The sequence below is a fragment of the Pristiophorus japonicus genome, chromosome 4 (genome assembly GCF_044704955.1).
Source record: "Pristiophorus japonicus isolate sPriJap1 chromosome 4, sPriJap1.hap1, whole genome shotgun sequence".
In the NCBI taxonomy this organism is placed as follows: domain Eukaryota; kingdom Metazoa; phylum Chordata; class Chondrichthyes; family Pristiophoridae; genus Pristiophorus; species Pristiophorus japonicus.
This window is the reverse complement of record NC_091980.1, coordinates 305089253-305110819: the sequence shown is the minus strand read 5'-3', so window position 1 is coordinate 305110819 and position 21567 is coordinate 305089253. Positions and strand designations below refer to the sequence as shown.

The 21567-nt window shown below is 49.3% G+C and overlaps 1 protein-coding gene across 1 annotated transcript in view; it reads left to right on the top strand.

The window, feature by feature from the left end:
• LOC139262399 (epithelial cell adhesion molecule-like) overlaps positions 1-10902 on the top strand; it is a 31891-nt gene extending 20989 nt beyond the window's left edge. The window contains exons 6-9 of the mRNA XM_070877595.1: positions 1525-1623; positions 4204-4386; positions 7297-7356; positions 10503-10902. Coding sequence (XP_070733696.1) covers positions 1525-1623; positions 4204-4386; positions 7297-7356; positions 10503-10550 — 390 coding nt within the window. The 3' untranslated portion in view covers positions 10551-10902. The remainder of the gene's footprint in view (positions 1-1524; positions 1624-4203; positions 4387-7296; positions 7357-10502) is intronic.
• The last annotated feature ends 10665 nt before the right edge of the window (positions 10903-21567 follow it).

The window sequence follows — 21567 nt, the reverse complement described above, 5'->3', positions numbered from 1 at the left end:
GTGATGGCGCTGAAAATGGCGGCCAGCGGCCAGCATCCGACACCCCGCCGGGGATTTTGGTGCCGGTTTTGCAGTGGTGCTGAGCAGTAGCGCCCGGGGAGCGTTGTGCCGGTGTACAACGCCCCCGGTTTCGACAGCGATGAGATGTTTGGTTTGCCCGGCACTGTAGCGCCCCCCGGTGAGACCGCCTGGTAAAGCGGCAGTGAGGGAAGGGATGACTGCACGAGGTAAGTGTGATTGTAGTTTTTTTTCTCTTTGCGATTTATCTTTATTTGGAGTTAGTAATATATTGGGAACGTTTTCTGTGTTTTTTCTGCCGATTTTTTTTTTCCCAGGGTGGCCTCTATTGGTGAGGTGCTCGGAGGCCAGCTCTTTAGCACCGATTTTCAGTTGCTAAGCCGGCCTAGCTGTCCATGGAGACCATGTAAACTAACTGTATAGTCACATAAGGTGTGCCACCAGAGGGCACTGCGGTGGGAGACCTGAGGGTCACCTGTATAGGTGTGCAGGGCCCAGTATAAAAGGCTGCCCGCCATGCTTGTGCCTCACTCTGGAGTTACAATAAATAGGACTAAGGTCACTACAGCTCAAGTACAATACTAGACCTCGTGAGTCATTCATAAGAGTATTATAGACATAAAAATTGCGCCCTGAGAGAGGTTTGCAACACCTCCCTTAGCGCTCCGCTCCACACTCGGGGCCCAGCTGCTGAATTTTGTGGCTGCAAACCATTTCCCATCGCAAAATTTACCGCCATTAGCGCCCGATAAAAAGTCCAACCGAGAATTCGGACCCATATTTTTAATCAGGATTCATTTAGTTTTGAAATAAACTGAATTCAAGTGCAGAAATTGCCACGGTGGGATTTGAACTCATCTTCTCTGGATTGCTCGTTTACTGATGTAGCCACTACACGTCCCTCTCCAAACAGGCATTCCAGGCTAACGACAAGTAAGAGGACAAAAAAAATACGACACCGAGCCAAATAAGGAGAAATTAGGGCAGATGAAAGAGGTAGGTTTTAAGGAGTGCTTAAAGGAGGAGAGTGAGGTACAGGGGCGGAGAGGTTTAGGCAGGGAGTTCCAGAGCTGAAGGCACGGCCACCGATGGCTGAGCGATTATAATCAGGGATGCTCGAGAGGGCGAAAAAAATAAAGTGCAAAGTTGTCCGACACAACTCCCCACAGCAAGAAAATTGATAAACCTGGAACAAAACAGTTTGAACCAGGGTGGTGAAGGCACCCTGTGGACCGCAGTTATACCAGCAGACCGGGGTGGTGAAGGCACCCTGTGGACCGCAGTTATACTGCCAGACCGGGGTGGTGAAGGCACCCTGTGGACCGCAGTTATACTGCCAGACCGGGGTGGTGAAGGCACCCTGTGGACCGCAGTTATACCAGCAGACCGGGGTGGTGAAGGCACCCTGTGGACTGCAGTTATACCGCCAGACACTAGCTCTAATTAGAAAGAGACTTGGCCACCCAGCTGAACTGACCGTCTGCCTCCCTGTCCCCTCGGCGATAGGTCCACGAGGTCTCCAGAGAAATCTCGATCCGACTGGGCGAGAACGGGACGAAGGACCCAACTGACATCTCCACCGTCGCCTACTACATCGAGAGAGACGTAAGTACACACCCCTCCCCCCCCCGGAGAGAGACGTGACCCGCCCCCGAGAGAGACATGAGTACACCCCCCCCCCCGAGAGAGACGTGAGTACACCCCCCCCGAGAGAGACATGAGTACACCCCCCCCCCCGAGAGAGACGTGAGTACACCCCCCCCCCCCCGAGAGAGACATGAGTACACCCCCCCCCCCGAGAGAGACGTGAGTACACCCCCCCCGAGAGAGACATGAGTACACCCCCCCCCCCGAGAGAGACGTGAGTACACCCCCCCCCCCCCGAGAGAGACATGAGTACACCCCCCCCCCCGAGAGAGACGTGAGTACACCCCCCCCGAGAGAGACATGAGTACACCCCCCCCCCGAGAGAGACATGAGTACACCCCCCCCCCCGAGAGAGACATGAGTACACCCCCCCCCCGAGAGAGACATGAGTACACCCCCCCCCCCGAGAGAGACATGAGTACACCCCCCCCCCGAGAGAGACGTGAGTACACCCCCCCCCCCCCGAGAGAGACGTGAGTATATACCCCCCCCCCCCCGAGAGAGACGTGAGTATATACCCCCCCCGAGAGAGACGTGAGTACACCCCCCCCCCCCGAGAGAGACGTGAGTATATACCCCCCCCCCCCCCCCCCCCCCCCCCCCCGAGAGAGACGTGAGTACGCCCCCCCCCTGGCCCCGAGCGACAGCCCGGCCCTCAGCCACTGCCCCAACCCCCCATTCCCAGCGCACACCTTAACTTTTGTCTTGTGCTGACACACTTAGACAGAAGATCCAGCACAGAAACAGACCACTCGGCCCAACTGGTCCGCACCCACCAGCCTCGTCCCACCCTACACCATCTCACCCATCAGCATCATCTTCTATTCCTTTCTCCCTCATGTGTTTATCCAGCTTCCCCTTAAATGCATCTAAACTATTCACCTCAACCACTCCCTGTGGTAGCGAGTTCCACATTCTAACCACTCACAACAACAATATGTATTTAAATAGCGCCTTTAACACAGTGAAATGTCCCAAGGTGCTTCACAGGAGTATTATGGGACAAACAATTTGACACCGAGCCACATAAGGAGAAATTAGGGCAGGTGACCAAAAGCTTGGTCAAAGAAGTAGGTGTTAAGGAGCATCTTAAAGGAGGCAAGAGAGGTAGAGAGGCGGAGAGGTTTAGGGAGCGAGTTCCAGAGCTTGGGGCCTAGGTAACTGAAGGCACGGCCACCAAGGGGTTGAGCGATTATAATCAGGGATGCTCCAAAGGCCAGAATTAGAGGAGCGCAGACATCTCGGGGGGGGGGGGGGTGGGGCTTGTGGGGCTGGAGGAGATTACAGAGATAGGGAGGGGGTGAGGCCATGGAGGGATTTGTAAACAAGGATGAGAATTTTGAAATCGAGGAGTTGCTTAACTGGGATCCAATGTAGGTGAGTGAGCACAGGGGGTGATGGGTGAGCGGGACTTGGTGCGAGTTAGGACACGGGCTGCTGAGTTTTGGATCACCTTGGTAGAAAAGGAGAGCAGCATCATCTGATCACTCACTGCCCCGTGACCTACCGCCTCTTCTACTTTCGGTTCGTGCTGGTGTCCTGCACCATGGCCACAAGGTACGGGTTTGAACTGGTTGGTCATTCTCGGGACGTGAGCTTTGCTGGCTTGGCCGCCGTTTATCGGCCAGTCCCCTAGTTGCCCGTCGAGAAGGTGGTGGTGAGCCGCCTTCTTGAACCGCTGCAGTCCGTGTGGTGACGGTGTTCCCACGACAGAAGTGGTTTGGACGGTGTCGGTCTGCTGTGGTACCCTCCATAAACGGCGATCAGACGGCTTTTCAATCACCAAACCTGCTCGGGACGATTTAGGAGAATGATTCCAGGGGATGAGGGTCTTCAGTTACGTGGATAGGCTGGAGAAACTGGGGTTGTCCTCCTTCGAGCAGAGAAGGTCGAGAGGAGATTTGATAGAGGTGTTCAAAATCATGAGGGGTCTGGGCAGAGTGGATAGAGAGAAACTCTTCCCATTGGCGGAAGGGTCGAGAACCAGAGGACACAGATTTAAGGTGATTGGCAGAAGAACCAAAGACGACATGAGGAAAACTGTTTTACGCAGCGAGTGGTTTGGATCTGGAATGCGCTGCCTGAAAGGGTGGTGGAGGCAGACTCACTCGTGGCTTTCAAAAGGGAATTGGATAAGTACCTGAAAGAAAAAAAAATTGATGGGCTATGGGGAAAGGGCGGGGGGAGTGGGACTCGCTGAAGTGCTCCTGCAGAGAGCCGGCACAGGCTCGACGGGCCGAATGGCCTCCTGTGCTGTAACCATTCAAGGATTCTATGACTCGTCTCTCATTTTGTGCATTGACGAGAATTGTCTGCCACGTTTCCTACATTCCAACAGTGGCTCCACTTCAGAAAGTACTTCAATGGTTGTAAAGGTGGTGAAAGGGGAATATAAAAATGCCAGTTCTGTCTTTTTGAATCTAACCTGAGTTGACCATTTTGGCTTCAGAGCCAAGTTTGGGACGGCTGGTTTGAGTTAGCTTGCGGTGTCAAAGTGAATCTCCCGACTAGTTTCTCAACAATGTCTTCACCTTGCAGTTGAAGATGAACAAATTCACCCTGGAAGTAGACGGAAAGAGCCTGCAGGTGGAGAGGGAGTCGGTGCAAGTTTGGTTCTTCGACAACGAACCGCCCCGAATCAACATGAAGACCATCTCGCCCGGTTTTGCTGCCATTATCATCATCATCGCCCTGGCTATTCTGACAGGCATTGCGGTGTTTGTAAGTATGATCGCACCCAGCCACATCTCAATCCTATGCAAGCAGTTAGCCTCGGGGAAACCAGCTCTTACCGATTCCCGGCGCACTGCTGAGTTCTTCCCTTATTCACGGACATGCTCACAAGCTCAGAAAACAGGGCTTGACCTTTGACCCCAGTTGAGGGAGGATCTGAGGTGCGGATCAAAAAAAAATGGAGGGGAGCGTTTATTTTTAAACTCTGAAACGCCCTCCCAACCCTCAAGGGAGTCAAGGGTTATGGGGAAGTGGAGTTGAGGCCAAGATCGGATCGTCCATGATCTTATTAAGTGGCGGGGCAGGCTCGAGGGGCCAAATGGCCTACTTCTGCTCCTATATCTTGTGTTGACAGGGTAGATGCAGGGAGGATGTTTCCCCTGGTTGGGGTTGTCTAGAACCAGGGGTTGCAGTCTCAGAATAAGGGGGCGCCATTTAGGACTGAGATGAGGAGAAATTTCTTCACTCAAAGGGTTGTGAATTTTTAGAATTCTCTGCCCCAGAGGGCTGTGGAGGCTCAGTCATTGAGTATATTCAAGGCTGAGAGCGATAGATTTCTGGGTAACGAAGGGATGTGGGGATTGAGCGAGAAAGTGGAGTTGAGGTCGAAGTTCAGCCGTAATCCTATTAAATGGCGGAACAGGTTTGAGGGGTCGTGTGGCCTACTCCTGATCCTATTTCTTATGTTCCTAAGACGGAATGTGAACAGACGGTTTATTTAGATTTAATAACGTCACAGAGAGGATCCAGGGGGATAGTGGAGGTGGATAGATTGGCAAATCATTCAAGCCAATCTAGGAAACCATGAAAAGATACTCAACTGTTTGAGAAAAGCTGACACCAGAGTTCCCCAATAAGACAGTAACATCTTGGGGAGGGATGGGGATTGGGAGGGTGTTTAAGAGTTTAAAAACAAACATTTCCCTCCATTTTTTTTTATCCGCACCTCAGATCCCAGCAGATCCTCACTCAATTGGGCCCCAAGGTCCGGCTACAACCCCCGACGCTTTGGTCCTAGCCGACTTTCCATCAGCAACTTGAATTTAACGTAGTAAAACACTCCAAGGTGCTTCACAGGAGAATTCTCAGAATTTAACTCTCAGCCACGTAGAAATAAAGAAAGATTTACTTTTCTATAGCGCCTTTCATGCCCACCGGACGTCTCAAAGCTTTACAGACAATGACGTACTTTTGGAGTGTAGTCACTGTTGCAATGTGGGAAACGCGGCAGCCAAGTTGCGCACAGCAAGCTCCCACAGACAGCAATGTGATAATGACCCAGATAATCTCTTTTTGATATGTTGATTGAGGGATAAATATTGGCCGAGGACACCGGGGAGTGTAGGTGGAGGGGGTGGGGAGTGTGGGTGGGGGGGAGGCGTGGGGAATGTGGGTGGGGGGGAGGGGTAGGGTGTGTGGGTGGAGGGGAGGGGTGGGGAGTGTGGGTGGAGGAGGTATGGGAGGAGTGGGGTGTGTGGGTGGGGGGGAGGGGTGGGAGTGTGGGTGGGGGGAGGGGTGGGGAGTGTGGGTGGGGAATGTGGGTGGGGGGGAGGGGTGGGGTGTGTGGATGGGGGGGAGGGGTGGGGAGTGTGGTTGGGGGGAGGGGTTGGAGTGTGGGTGGGGGGGAGGGGTTGGGAGTGTGGATGGGGGGGAGGGGTGGGGAGTGTTGGTGGGGGGGAGGGGTGGGGAGTGTGGGTGGGGAATGTGGGTGGGGGGAGGGGTGGGTGTGTGGGTGGGGGGGGGAGTGTGGGTGGGGGGGAGGGGTGGGTAGGGAGTGTGGGTGGGGTGGGGTGAGGAGTGTGGGATGGGAGGGGTGGGGAGTGTGGGTGGGTGGGAGGGGTGGGGTGGGGAGTGTGGGATGGAAGGGGTGGGGTGTGTGGGTGGGGGGGGAGGGGTGGGGAATGTGGGTGGGAGGGGAGGGGTGGGGAGTGTGGGTGGGGGGGAGGGGTGGGGAGTGTGGGTGGGGGGGAGGGGTGGGGAGTGTGGGTGGGGAGTGTGGGTAGGGGAGGGGTGAGGTGTGATGGTGGGGTGTGTGGGTGGGGAGTGTGAAATGGGAGGGGTGGGGTGGGGAGTGTGGGTGGGGGGGAGGTGTGGGGTGTGTGGGATGGGTGGGGTGTGTGGGTGGGGGGGAGGGGTGGGGTGGGGTGTGTGGGATGGGTGGGGTGTGTGCGATGGGAGGGGTGGAGTGTGTGGGTGGGGGAGGAGAAGTGGGGTGTGTGGGGGGGAGGGCTGATGTGGGGTGTGTGGGATGGGTGGGGTGGGGTGTGTGGGATGGGAGGGGTGGGGTGTGTGGGATGGGAGGGGTGGGGTGTGTGGGTGGGGGGGAGTGGTGTGGTGGGTGGGGGGGAGTGGTGGTGTGGGATGGGAGGGGTGGGGTGTGTGGGTGGGGGGGAGTGGTGGGGTGGGTGGGGGGGAGTGGTGGGGTGGGGTGTGTGGGATGGGTGGGGTGGGGAGTTTGGGGGGGGGGAGGGGTGGGGTGTGTGGTTGGGGGGAGGGGTGGGGTGTGTGGGTGGGGGGGAGTGGTGGGGTGGGTGGGGGGGAGTGGTGGGGTGGGTGGGGGGGAGTGGTGGGGTGGGGTGTGTGGGATGGGTGGGGTGGGGAGTTTGGGTGGGGGGAGGGGTGGGGTGTGTGGTTGGGGGGAGGGGTGGGGTGTGTGGGAGGGGTGTGTGGGTGGGGGGGAGGGGAGGGAAGTGTGGGTGAGGGGGAGGGGTGGGGAGTGTGGGTGGGGGGGAGGGGAGTGTGGGTGGGGGGGAGGGGTGGGGTGCGGTTGGGAATTGTGCCTCAGCATGAGCCACGACCTATACAAGAGAAAGATTCAGGGAGAAAAGTGGAGGGAAAGATTGTAAAGAAAAGAAAGATTGTTTAATAATGACTGTTAATGACAGTGTCTAATTACAGGTTGTTGTGAGAAGAAGAGCTAAAGAGGACAGACAGAGAATCCAGTTTGAAGTGATTGAGGTGATGTATTCCAGTGGAGCTGGTCAGTTTGGCTTGAGTTACAGTAGTGACTGACCTGCCCATTGTCAGCCTGTTCAATGCAGGCGACGAGGTATTTAAGGGAGAACATATCTTGCTATCTATCCCACCAATGGCTCTTGGTGCAAGATTTGCTCAGGTATGATTTGTTCCTACCTTTGATGTTTTTCCTATTCCATTGTATTTTGAAGAGGCGTTGACATTCTGCTCGAGGGTAGTGAGGAAACAGGTGAGTGTTTGAGAACCAAATGCAATCTCGGATGGAGCCGAAATTCACCCCCGCCCGAAACAGGTCGCACATTCCGCTTCTGAGGTGGTTTCTCCACAGCGTCGGATGAGGTGGCCTCTTGCGCGAAATTCAGCTCTTTGTTGTTTTTTTGAAGCGGACCGGAAGTTGGTCGTATGTGGGGGGGGGGGGGGGAACGGGGGAGGTGGGGGGCGGTAAGTACCCTGGAGTGGTGGAAATGGTGTCATCAGCGGAGCGGAGATGACGTCACGACAGCTGTGTGTCACCCTGGCTCTCTCCCTTCACTTAAAGGGGAGAGAAGCAGTGATTCTTTACGTTCGGTCCACTGGGCCACCAGGGAGGGTTTTGGCCGGGCCAGCGGTCTGACACCCAAGAGCGGGGGGGGGTGCCTGTTGGTGACCCGGCCACACCTGGGGGCATAACTGGCCGGCCGACCTGGAAGCTGGCCGGCAAACAAAATAAAATAGTGGCCGCGGCAGTGGGCACTCGCCATTAATGGCCGCCACACAGCCAAGTCCCCCGCACGTACACACAAGACAAGGTGCACCGACAGAAAAGGCTGTCGGCAGATCGAGGATTTGTGCAGCTGAATTTGGCTGGAGGCGTGGGAGATTGGCGGTGTGCGCTTTCATCACGCACGTGGACCGGTCAGCAGGGCAGAAGTGGGACCGCCAGTAAAATCCCCGAGCTGAATTTCCCTGGCGGCGGTCATTGTACCGAAAGTCGACGGCCGCTCAACTCCATCTCCTGGCCACTGCTTTCCGGCGGCAAGCGGCCATTTTGGGGAGCTGAATTTCGGCCCCCATCTCTTCTGTTGTTAAGTCTGCCCTCATGGAACCATTACCTCATCTCCCTTCAATATCTCCTCACTCCATACAAAGCCCAGGTCCATCCAAATCTTCAACACTTGGGGAGATCCTTCTAAAACCTTTATCACACTGCTGGATAAGATATAAGGAAAGCTAGTGTCTGGGTCCTGGCCCTTCCCCTAGGCCTCTCGTTAAACAGTATTGACATGCCCTTGGTCTACGAGTTGACCATATACTTCACATATAGAAGTTTCTACATGAAAAATGGAAAGATTATAAAGCTTATTGTCCACGATTGGGTCAGGGAGTGGGTGGGCTGCAGTTTGTTTACAACGGGATGCTACTAACACTGTTCTTTTTTACAATCAGACCTTGACTTAATTTCTTCAGATAAGAGGTTTAGCATCTTTGAAAGTAGATAAATCGCCAGGCCCGGATGAAATATATCCCAGGCTGATAAGAGAGGCAAGGGAGGAAATAGTGGAGGCGCTCTCCATCATTTTCCAGGCCTCTCTGGCTACAGGTGTGGTGCCGGAGGACTGCTAATGTGGTATCGTTGTGTAAAAAGGGAGAAAGGGATAGACCGAGTAATTGCAGGCCAGTCAGCCTAAAGGAGTTTGCAGCTGATACAAAAATTGGCCGTGTGGTTGATATTGAAGAAGAAAGCTGCGGACTGCAGGAAGATATCGATGGACTGGTCAGGTGGGCAGAACAGTGGCAAATGGAATTCAATCCGGAGACTTGTGAGGTAATGCATTAACAAGGCAAGGGAATACAATAAATGGTAGGATACTGAGAAATGTAGAGGAACAGAGGGACTTTGGAATGCAGGTCCACAGATCCCTGAAGGTAGCAAGGCAGGTGGATAAGGAGGTTAAGGCGGCATATGGGATACTTTCCTTTATTAGCTTAGGCACAGAATATAAGAGCAGAGAGGCTACGCTTGAACTCTATAAAGGAGTTAGATGTAGTCCTTACTACTAGGGGGATCAAGGGGTATGGCGAGAAAGCAGGAATGGGGTACTGAAGTTGCATGTTCAGCCATGAACTCATTGAATGGCGGTGCAGGCTAGAAGGGCCGAATGGCCTACTCCTGCACCTATTTTCTATGTTTCTATGTTTATAACACTAGTTAGGCTGCAGCTAGAGTACTGTGTATAGTTCTGGTCAACACATTACAGGAAAGAGGTGATTGCATTAGAGGGGGTACAGAGGAGATTTACAAGGATGTTGCCTGGTCTGGAGAATTTTAGCTATAAGGAAAGATTGGATAGGCTTGGGTTGTTTTCTTTGGAGCAGAGGAGGCTGAGGGAAGATTTAATTGAGGTGTATAAAATTATGAGGGGTCTAGATAGAGTGGATAGAACGGACCTATTTCCCTTAGCGGAGAGGCCAGTAACCAGGGGCATAGATTTAAAGTAATTGGTAGAAGGTTTAGAGGGGAGATGAGGAGAACTTTTTCACCCAGAGGTGTGGATATCTGGAACTCGCTGCTTGAAAGGGTGGTAGAGGCAGAAACTCTCAACGCGTTTAAAAAGTACTTGGATGTGCACTTGAAGTGCGTAACCTACAGGGCTACGGACCAAGAGCTGGAAAGTGGGATTAGGCTGGATAGCTCTTGGTCGGCCGGCACGGACACGATGGGCCGAATGGCCTCCTTCCGTGCTGTAAATTTCTGTGATTGGATTATTATTGACTTATCAGTTAAACACCCTATATTTCTCATGTCCAATATTTTTATAGCTATTAAAAAAAAGCGTACAAAGAATTGCTTATTTCCCCCAACCACAATTTATATTAATGCCCCCCCCCCCGCCCCCCCCCATGATTTTTCTCCCGGATGCTGCTCCCAGCCAGTGCCCTGGAGATGAATCTGAAATTCCTGGAGTATCCAGGGCAATCCTGGAGGGTTGGCAACCCCTCGGCACAGACCAGGGGTCAAACCTGGCACCTTCTTGCCCTTGATGGTTCTGCGACTCACTGGATAAACTGGCCCAATCATCGGGAGGCCACACTCACTATTCCTCCAACGTCCTTGTCCCTAATGGGGTTGTCTTTGTTGTTTTCCGCAGGGACAGGAGATGGAGGACCACCAGCTGGCTCAGAGGGTAGCGCACTAACTGTCGAGAAGCGAGTTGTACCCTCGGCCCTTGGGAACTACGCCGTATATTTGTCGCCCACCCCGGAGTTTTTGCAGCCTTGAAAATGAGCCTCGTATTTATCGATTGTACCGCAGGGGACAGTGAGTAAACCCAACTGATGGTCGCAGGGAAAGGAAGCTGTGCTGAAGGTTGTGGATGGTCAGACTACAACAACCAGGGATTTGCAACCACCGTGCAGGCTTCCCTCCCATAAGCTGCTTTGTGCTAGGTGCTAAAAGCCGGGCTGCGCCTGCGTGTTGCTCCAGGGTGGCATTGGGAGATCCCACGGGCACGATTGGAAGAGCGTGGACTTCTATCCCGGGGCAGACAATCCTTCCTCAACCTGTCATGTATTTAACTGTCATTGTAACCCATGTATAAACTGACCTCAGTTGTACACTGTGAGAACATTGACCACCAGGTGGTGAACTTGTGGGAGACACTCCTTAACCTGGTCTTTCAGGCATAAAAGGGGAAGCTCCGCCCACCTTCATCACTTCAGTGCTGGCTAATAAAGGTTACTGGTCACAGAGTGACCTTCTCTCCAGTATGGGCCTCGTGTGCATTTGTACTGTATAGTAAGGACATATCACAACCAACACCAACAGCAGATGAATTGGCCAGTCCAGCCCCTGCTGTTTGTGGGGAATCTCTCGCTATTTCCTGCTCTCCAAAAGTTCTTTCGGGGTGAAATTCAGCTTTGGGGGCTCCGCTCAGAGGGCCAGTGGCGGATGGGCCGCCCCGCCCAGTCTGTGGAACGGAACATTGGGTGGGGGGGGGGGTCTAACAGGCAGCCGATCCTCTATCGCCCGCATTGCACCTGTGCTGAAGACGAATTTCACCCTAATTTCAGAGCAGGAGCAGCCCTGAGGAAGTTCCGGGCCGTGATGCTTCAACGAGATATATACGTTGTGTTTTATTGTTTAAAAATGATTTTAACCACACTGTGTAATAGTGTTGTGTAATAAGCGTCGATGCCCAGCTTGTGAAATAAAGACGCTTGTACTGTATAAAGGTCGCAATTACAATCACAGTCCCTCAAGCATGCAGACTTGCAGAGTTTAGCAGCAACCCATTAAAGGCAAATGGGCTGTGAAATCAACACCTGTCGGTTATGAAATGGTAATACGGCCATTTAAATACAGCTTTAACATTAAAATGACACCGTATCCGCTCATGAAATGCACCCCTTGGGCACAGGAAACAGCAGGTATGGCCAGTCTGACACTCGGCCCTAAACAACCAGTTCCATTTATGCTGAGGCTCAATCCAGTATCCTCATTGGTGAGGACTGCACTGACATCCACTTCCCGGTTTCAATTATCCAATGTTATTCTTCTGTCTGACAAGATGCAGGTGACACCGTCGTGAAACACAAATGTTATAATTCGCGTTTATCACTGCACAGTTGTCCTAAGATTTAAAGGGCAGGGTGTAAGAAATATATTGCGAGTCTTCTCCAACAGCCCGATCCCCGAACCAGTTACAACTGTCAGTACCAGAGGTGCCGTCTTTCGGATGAGACGTTAAACCGAGGCCTTGTCTGCTCTCTCGGGTGGATGTAAAAGATAGCGTGACACTATTTCGAAGAAGAGCAGGGGAGTTATCCCCGGTGTCCTGGCCAATATTTATCCCTCAATTGACATATCAAAAACAGATTATCTGGTCATTATCACATTGCTGTCTGTGGGAGCTTACTGTGCGCAAATTGGCTGCCACGTTTCCCACATTACAACAGTGACTACACTTCAAAAGTACTTCAGTAAAATGCTTTGGGAGGTCCTGAAGTTGTGAAAGGCGCTATATAAATGCAAGTTCTTTGCTTTTTTACAAGTTCTTGGAACCATTATGTATTGTTTAGAGGCTGTCAGGAAGGACAGTAACCTGACCCCAGTTACTACTGGCCACCGCTGACACTGCATAACACCGTTATGCCAGCAAGAGTTTAGTGTTGTGAAAATGCCGGTGAAGGTTAACAGAGATTCCCATTAGCGCCTGCCTTTGATGATTAATGGAGATTCCCATTAACGTACAATCCTCTCGGGTTAAAAGCAGCTACAATAACACACCACAATGAACTCTCAGAGGAACTAAATGGCTTCAGGCTAAAAATGAGATTTTTCCATTAATGATCTAACAACGGAAGGCCGTCAGAATTCACGAGCATGTTTAGTGTGTTATGCGAGCGAGTCCTACTGTGTTTTATCTGGGTTGTAAATTTACTCCATTTTTATGAAGCAGTGGCGACATGAAGTGGCTTCAACCAGACAGCTTGTTTGAAAAATTACTATTCTGCAGTGTTTCATTTCAATCACAGCTCAGAAGGCGGCCCAACCTGCCCGTGCATACTCTTTGAAAAACCTTTCTAATTAGTCCCACTGCCCATAGCCCTGCAGACGGTACAATTTCAAGTTTTTGCCCAATTCCCTTTTGAAAGTTACTACAATCAGCTTCCACCGCCCTTAGTCTCGCTGTGTAAAAATAATTTCTCCTTGTCTTGTCTCTGATTTTTTTCTTAAATCTGTGTCCTCTGGTTATTGATCCTCCTGCCATTGGAAACACTTTCTCCTTTATTTACTCTCTCAAAACCGCTGATGATTTTCAACACCTCTATTAAATCTCTCCTTAACCTTAATCTGCTCTAAAGGAGAACAAGCCCAGCTTCTCCAGTCTTCCCTCATAACTGAAGTCCCTCAATCCCGACAGTCCAGTAAATCTCCTGTGCAAGCACTCCAAGGCCCTGAAATTATCCCCCGTATATCCAGTCCAGGTCATTAATAGAGCAGTGATCCTAATTACCAGCCCCTGGGGTTCACCACTGTATCATTTTGGGTGCAGAGAAGGAATAATAAGAGGAAAAAGCAGGAAACTATAGACCAGTTAGCCTAACATTTGTGGTTGGGAAAATGTTGGGAGTCCATTTTTAAAGAAGCAGTAACAGGACATTTCGAGAAGCAAAATTTGGTCAGGCAAAGTGGATTTATGAAGGGGAAGTCATGTTTGGCAAATTTGCTGGAATTCTTTGAGGATGTAACGAACAGGGTGGATAAAGGGGAACCAGTGGATGTGGTGTATTTGGACTTCCAAAAGGCACTTGACAAGGTGCCACACAAAAGGTTACTGCACAAGATAAAAGTTCACAGGGTTGGGGGTAATATATTAGCATGGATAGAGAATTGACTGACAAACAGAAAGCAGGGAGTCGGGATAAATGGTTCATTCTCTGGTTGGCAATCAGTAACTAGTGGGGTGCCGCAGGGATCAGTGCTGGGACCCCAACTATTTACAATCTATATTAACGACTTGGCAAAGGAGACTGAGTGTAATGTAGCCAAATTTGCTGACAATACAAAGATGTGAGGAGGACATAAAGAGGCTACAGCAGGACATAGAAAGGCTAAGTGATTGGGCAAGAATTTAGCAGATGGAGTATAATGTTGGAAAGTGTGAGGTCATGCACTTTGGCAGAAAAAAATCAAAGAGCAAGTTATTATTTAAATGGAGAAAGATTGCAAAGTCCCGCAGTACAGCGGGACCTGGGGGTACTTGTGCATGCAACCCAAAAGGATAGTACAGCAAGTGATCAGGAAGGCCAATGGAATCTTGGCCTGTATTGCAAAGGGGATGGAGTATAAAAGCAGGGAAGTTTTGTTATAGCTGTACAGGGTATTTGTGAGGCCACATCTGGAATACTGCGTGCATATTTACGAAAGGATATACTTGCTGTGGAGACAGTTCAGAGAAGGTTCACTAGGTTGATCCTGGGGATGAGGGGGTTGACTTATGAGGAAAGGTTGAGTAGGTTGGGCCTCTACTCATTGGAATTCAGAAGAATGAGATGTGATCTTATCGAAACGTATAAGATTATGATGGGGCTTGACAAGGTGGATGTAGAGAGGATGTTTCCACTGGTGGGGAAGACTAGAACTAGAGGGCATGATCTTAGAATAAGGGGCCGCCCATTTAGAACTGAGATGAGGAGAAATTTCTTCTCAGAGGGTTGTAAATCTGTGGAATTCGCTGCCTCAGAGAGCTGTGGAAGCTGGACATTAAATAAATTTAAGACAGAAATAGAGAGTTTCTTAAACGATAAGGGGTTATGGGGAGCGGGCAGGGAAGTGGAGCTGAGTCCATGATCAGATCAGCCATGATCTTATTGAATGGCGGAGAAGGGTCGAGGGCCTACTCCTGCTCCTATTTGTTATGTTCTTATGAAAAAGTCACTGCTGGGCATAGTATGTAGGCCCCCTAACAGTAGCAACTCTGTTGGAAATAGTGTGGGCTTGTAAAGGGAACAGCAATAATCATGGGTGATTTTAACCTCCATATTGATTGGACAAATCAAATTCGTCAGGGTAGCCTTGAGGAAGAGTTCATAGAATGCATAAGGGACAGGTTCCTTGAGCAGTATGCAACGAACCAACCAGGGAAAGGTGATCTTAGATTTGGCCTTGTGTAATGAGACAGGATTAATAAACAATCTCCTAGTAAGGGATCCCTTTGGAATGAGTGATCATAGCATGATTGAGTTTCAAATTCAGATGGAGGGTGAGAAAGTTGGATCTCTAACCAGCGTACTAAGTTTAAATAAAGGAGACTATGAAGGTATGAGGGCAGAGTTGGCTAAAGTGGACTGGGAAAACAGATTGAAACATAGAAAATAGGTGCAGGAGTCGGCCATTCGGCCCTTCGAGCCTGCACCACCATTCAATAAGATCATGGCTGATCATTCACCTCAGTACCCCTTTCCTGCTTTCTCTCCATACCCCTTGATCCCTTTAGCTGTAAGGGCCATATCTAACTCCCTCTTGAATATGTCCAATGAACTGGCATCAACAACTCTCTGCAGTAGGTAATTCCAAAGGTTAACAACTCTCTGAGTGAAGAAGTTTCTCCTCATCTCAGTCTTAAATGGCTTATCCCTTATCCTTAGACTGTGTCCCCTGGTTCTGGACTTCCCCAAAATTGGGAACATTCTTCCTGCATCTAACCTGTCCAGTCCTGTCAGAATTTTATATGTTTCTATGAGATCCCCTCTCATCCTTCTAAACTCCAGTGAATACAGGCCCAGTCGATCCAGTCTCTCCTCATATGTCAGTCCTGCCATCCCAGGAATCAGTCTGGTGAACCTTTGCTGCACTCCCTCAATAGCAAGAATGTCCTTCCTCAGGTTAGGAGACCAAAACTGAATATAGTATTCCAGGTGAGGCCTCACTAAGGCCCTGTACAACTGCAGTAAGACCTCCCTACTCCTACTCAAATCCCCTAGCTATGAAGGCCAACATACCATTTGCCTCTTCACCGCCTGCCGTACCTGCATGCCAAATGTACCATGACACTCAGGTCACGTTGCACCTCCCCTTTTCCTAATCTGCCGCCAGTGAGATAATATTCTGCCTTCGTGTTCTTGCCTCACATTTATCCACATTACACTGCATCTGCCATGCGTTTGCCCATTTACCTAACCTGTCCAAGTCACCCTGCAGCCTCTTAGTGTCCTCCTCACAGCTCACACTGCCACCCAGCTTAGTGTCATCTGCAAACTTGGAGATATTACACTCAATTCCTTCATCTAAATCATTAATGTATATTGTAAATAGCTGGGGTCCCAGCATTGAACCTTGAGGCACCCTAGTCATTGGCTGCCATTCTGAAAAGGACCTGTTTATCCCGACTCTGTTTCCTGTCTGCCAACCAGTTCTCTATCCACTGCAGTACATTACCCCCAATACCATGTGCTTTAATTTTGCACACCAATCTCTTGTGTGGGACCTTGTCAAAAGCCTTTTGAAAGTCCAAATACACATCCACTGGTTCTCCCTTGTCCACTCTACCAGTTACATCCTCAAAAAACTCTAGAAGATTTGTCAAGCAGGTTTTCCCTTTCATAAATCCATGCTGACTTGGACCGATCCTGTCACTGCTTTCCAAATGCCCTGCTATTTCATCTTTAATAATTAATTCCAACATTTTCCCCACTACTGATGTCAGGCTAACCGGTCTATAATTACCCATTTTGTGTAGGACGGTTGATGAACAGTGGTATACATTTAAAGAGATATTTCACAATTCCCAAGAAAAATACATTCCAGTAAGGAGGGAAGGGTGCAAGAGAAAAGAAAGCCATCCGTGGCTAACTAAAGAAATAAAGGACGGTATCCGATTAAAAACAAAGGCATACAGAGTGGCCAAAACTAGTGGGAGGACAGAAGATTGGGAAGCTTTTAAAAGCCAGCAAAGAATTTCTAAAAAAATGATTAAGAAAGGGAAGATAGTCTATGAAAGTAAACTAGCACAAAATATAAAAACAGATAGCAAAAGTTTCTATACATATATAAAAAGAAAAAGAGTGGCTAAAGTAAATGTTGGTCGCTTAGAGGATGAGACCGGGGAATTAGTAATGAGGAACATGGAGACGGCAGAAACTCTAAACAAGTATTTTGTATCAGTCTTTACGGTAGAGGACACTAACAATATTCCAACAGTGGATAGTCAAGGGGCTATAGAGGGGGGGGGAGGAACTTAACACAATCACAATCACTAAGGAGGTGGTACTCAGTAAGATAATGGGACTAAAGGCAGATAAATCCCGTGGACCTGATGGATTGCATCCTAGGGTCTTAAGAGAAGTAGCGGCAGGGATTGTGGATGCATTGGTTGTAATTTACCAAAATTCCCTGGATTCTGGGGAGGTCCCAGCAGATTGGAAAACTGCAAATGTAACACCCCTATTCAAAAAAGGAGACAGACAAAAAGCAGGAAACTATAGACCAGTTAGCCTAACATCTGTGGTTGGGAAAATGTTGGAGTCCATTATTAAAGAAGCAGTAACAGGACATTTGGAAAAGCAAAATTTGGTCAGGCAAAGTCAGCATGAATTTATGAAGGGGAAGTCATGTTTGGCAAATTTACTGGAATTCTTTGAGGATGTACCAAACATGGTGAATAAAGGGGAACCGGTGGATGTGGTGTATTTGGACTTTCAGAAGGCATTTGACAAGGTGTCACACAAAAGGTTACTGCACAAAAGTTCTCGGGGTTGGGGATAATATATTAGCATGGATAGAAGATTGGCTAACAAACAGAAAAGAGAGAGTCGGGATAAATGGTTCATTCTCTGGTTGGCAATCAGTAACTAGTTGGGTGCCACAGGGATCAGTGCTGAGACCCCAACTATTTACAATCTATACTAACGACTTGGAAGAAGGGACTGAGTGTAACGTAGCCAAGTTTGCTGACGATACAAAGATGGGAGGAAAAGCAATTTGTGAGGACATAAAAAATCTGCAGGAGGACATAGACAGCCTAAGTGAGTGGGCAAAAATTTGGCAGATGGAGTATAATGCTGGAAAGTGTGAGGTCATGCACTTTGGCAGAAAAAAAATCAAAGAGCAAGTTACTATTTAAATGGAGAAAGATTGCAAAGTGCTGCAGTACAGTGGGACCTGGGGGTACTTGTGCATGAAACACAGAAGGATAGTATGCAGGCACAGCAAGTGATCAGGAAGGCCAATGATATCTTGGCCTTTATTGCAAAAGGGATGGAGTATAAAAGCAGATAAGTCTTGTTACAGCTGTACAGGATATTGGTGAGGCCACACCTGGAATACTGTGTGCAGTTTTGGTTTCCGTATTTACGAAAGGATATACTTGCTTTGGAGGCAGTTCAGAGGTTCATTAGGTTGATTCCAGGGATGAGGGGGTTGACTTATGAGGAAAGGTTGAGTAGGTTGGGCCTCTACTCATTGAAATTCAGAATGAGAGGTGATCTTATCGAAATGTATAAAATTATGAGAGGGCTTGACAAGGTGGATGCAGAGAGGATGTTTCCACTGGTGGGGGAGACTAGAACTAGAGGGCATGATCTTAGAATAAGGAGCCGCCCATTTAGAATTGAGATAAGGAGAAATTTCTTCTCTGAGGGTTGTGAATCTGTGGAATTCGCTGCCTCAGAGAGCTGTGGAAGCTGGGACATTAAGAAACTGTCTCTTTCTGTATAAAATTAATTTAAACGATAAGGGGATAAAGGGGAGCGGGCAGGGAAGTGGAACTGAGTCCATGATCACATCAGCCATGATCTTATTGAATGGCCGAGCAGGCTCGAGGCCGTATGGCCTACTCCTGCTCCTATTTCTTATGTTCTTATTCTCTCCAGTCTGGAAAAACAACTGTTCACCACTGTTCTTCTTTCTGTCCCTCAGTCAATTTCATACCCACACTGCCACTGCCCCTTTTATCCCACGGGCTAACAAGCTCATTATGTGATACTTCATCAAACACCTTTTAAAAGTCAATATACATCAACCGCACTACCCTCATCAACCCACTCCGTTATTTCATCAAAGAGCTCAATTAAGTTAGTTAAACAACTTGTATTTATATAGCGCCTTTAATGTAGCGAAACAGCCCAAGGTACTTCACAGCAGAATTGTGCGATAAACATTTTGACACCGAGCCGCACAAGTAGAAATTAGCGCTGGTGACCAAAAGCTTGGTCAAAGAGGTATGTTTTGAGGAGCGTCGTGAAGGAGGAAAGAGAGGCGGAGCGGTTTAGGCAGGGAGTTCCAGAGCTTGGGGCCTGGGCAACAGAAGGCACGGCCACCAATGGTTGAGCGATTACAATCAGGGATGCTCAGGAGCGCCGATAATTTGCTTTTAACAAATCTGTGCTGGCTGTCATTTATTAACCAAATTTTCCAAGTTACAATCAAGTGTTCCCCTTTAACGGGCTGCGCAGACAATTCAAAATGAATCTCCCATTGAGAAGCTGGTAAGCAGCCTGCGGGACGGGACATCCAAACAGATACGTGGCCATGCAGCTTAACGGGAACGTTGGTTGCAATTCATTTTGTCTCCGATTATCTCAAAGTTCCCTGCAGTGACTGGCCTGCAGTTGCCGGGTTTATTCTGTTATCCTTTTTTTAAACGGGAGAATCTGGAGTGAAGAGAAGACGTCAAGAGATATGGGGCTGGAAATTCGTAAAATACCGCTATCACTGGTTCATCATCAAAAAAACACTATGAATTCGAGGCGAAAGATTCGGGGGAAAAATCCGCCCGACGGGAAAAATAGGCGTTGCACGAAGATGCACAGCATAAACCGTGAATTTTCTACAACTTTTCTCCGAGGCCGATACCCCTGCGAGTTGGGTCTCTGCGGGGGGGGGGGGGGGGGGGGGGGGGGCGGGGGAGAAACACAAAAAATAAAATCGCAAAACATTCACAAGACCCTTTTCGAGTGAATCGCTATAAAAGAATTAAAAAATAAACGTTAACTTAGCAGGTTTTCATACAGACCGTCGTTTCCAAGGGATGCACCACAGGTTTTCCTCGGCATTTTTTTTGACCCTATCTACGGGTCACCACTGTGGCCAAACTTGGGCGAAAGCGCTTTTCCCATCTTGCACGCTGGCGGTCTGCTCCCCAGCAGTATTTCAAAACCGTCGACAGAGGACTTCAGGGAATTTCCCGGCGCACGGTTTTCTGCCACAAAACGCGGCGGAAAGTCGATGAATTTCCAGCCCACGGTGTGCAGATGGTTGAAGTCAATTTAAAAGGGACAGGGAATGTTGGACCAAGTGGCCTTTTCCAGTAGTGCAGTCTTCTCGATGTTCTTTTTAAAATATTCATTCACAGGATGTGGACGTTGCTGGCAAGGCCAGCATTTATTGCCCGTCCCCAATTACCCTCGCGAAGGTGGTGGTGAGCCGCCATTTCAGAGGCCAGTTGAGAGCCAATCACATTGCTGTGTGTCTGGAGTCACATATAGAGGCCAGACCGGGTAAGGACGGCAGATTTCCTTCCCTAAAGGGCATTAGTGAACCAGTTGGGTTTTTACGACAACCTGGTACTTACATAATAAATAAATCTGGAATAAAAAGCTAATTATTAACTGAATTTAAATTCCCCAGCTGCCGTGGAGGGATTTGAACTCATGACTCTGGATCATTAGTCCAGGCCTCTGGATTATGAGTCCAGTGACATAATCACTATGCTACCGTACCCAAAGTACATATACACAACATATTAAATGAAGCACCCATTAAATGGAATAGGCTTTGTAACCGAGTCATTATTACAGCAATAAGGAATGAGTCACAGTTTACGAAAAGTAACTGATGGGGAAACCAAACGCTTAAATTTTACCGATATTTCTCGGACAAGATTTTTCACTCCATTTTATATTCTGACCGTCTTGGGTGACGTTAGCACAGGAGAATAAGACTGTGTAATGAAGCACTCCCTCGGCCAGCTGTAGGGTAAAGCTCCCTCCACTCTACCCTCACTATGTACCTCCACCTTAAAATCAGAAGTGTGTCCCCCTCCCACACCGGCTGGAGTTCCCAGGGGGCTTGACAAGGTGGATGCAGAGAGGATGTTTCCACTGATGGGGGAGACTAGAACTAGAGGGCATGATCTTAGAATAAGGGGCCGCCCATTTAAAACAGAGATGAGGAGAAATTTCTACTCTGAGGATTGTAAATCTGTGGAATTTGCTGCCTCAGAGAGCTGTGGAAGCTGGGACATTGATACATTTAAGGCAGAAATAGACAGTTTCTTAAATGATAAAGGAATAAGGGTTATGGGGAACGGGCAGGGAAGTGGAGCTGAGTCCATGATCAGATCAGCCATGATCAGATCAGCCATGATCTTATCGAGTGGCGGAGCAGGCTCGAGGGGCCGTATGGCCTAGTCCTGTTCCTATTTCTTATGTTGTTATTTAAAGGCAGCTTCTGTTGTGGGCCCGGAGGCATCCTTACAACATTTGTACAGGTATCACTTGCAGCTAAGAGTTTGGAGGCGCCCATAGCACCATTGACTCTGGGCTGGGTTCACACCCAGGGTTCAGAGGTGAAAGGACAAGTTGCCCCCAAGAGGGAGGGATTTGAAGAATCTCCCACTTTATGTAAAGATAAGCCGAGCAGCTTAAATAGACCACCAACGTTTCAGCATTGTAGAAGCCAATAGGAACCACCATGGGTCATTTCACAACAAG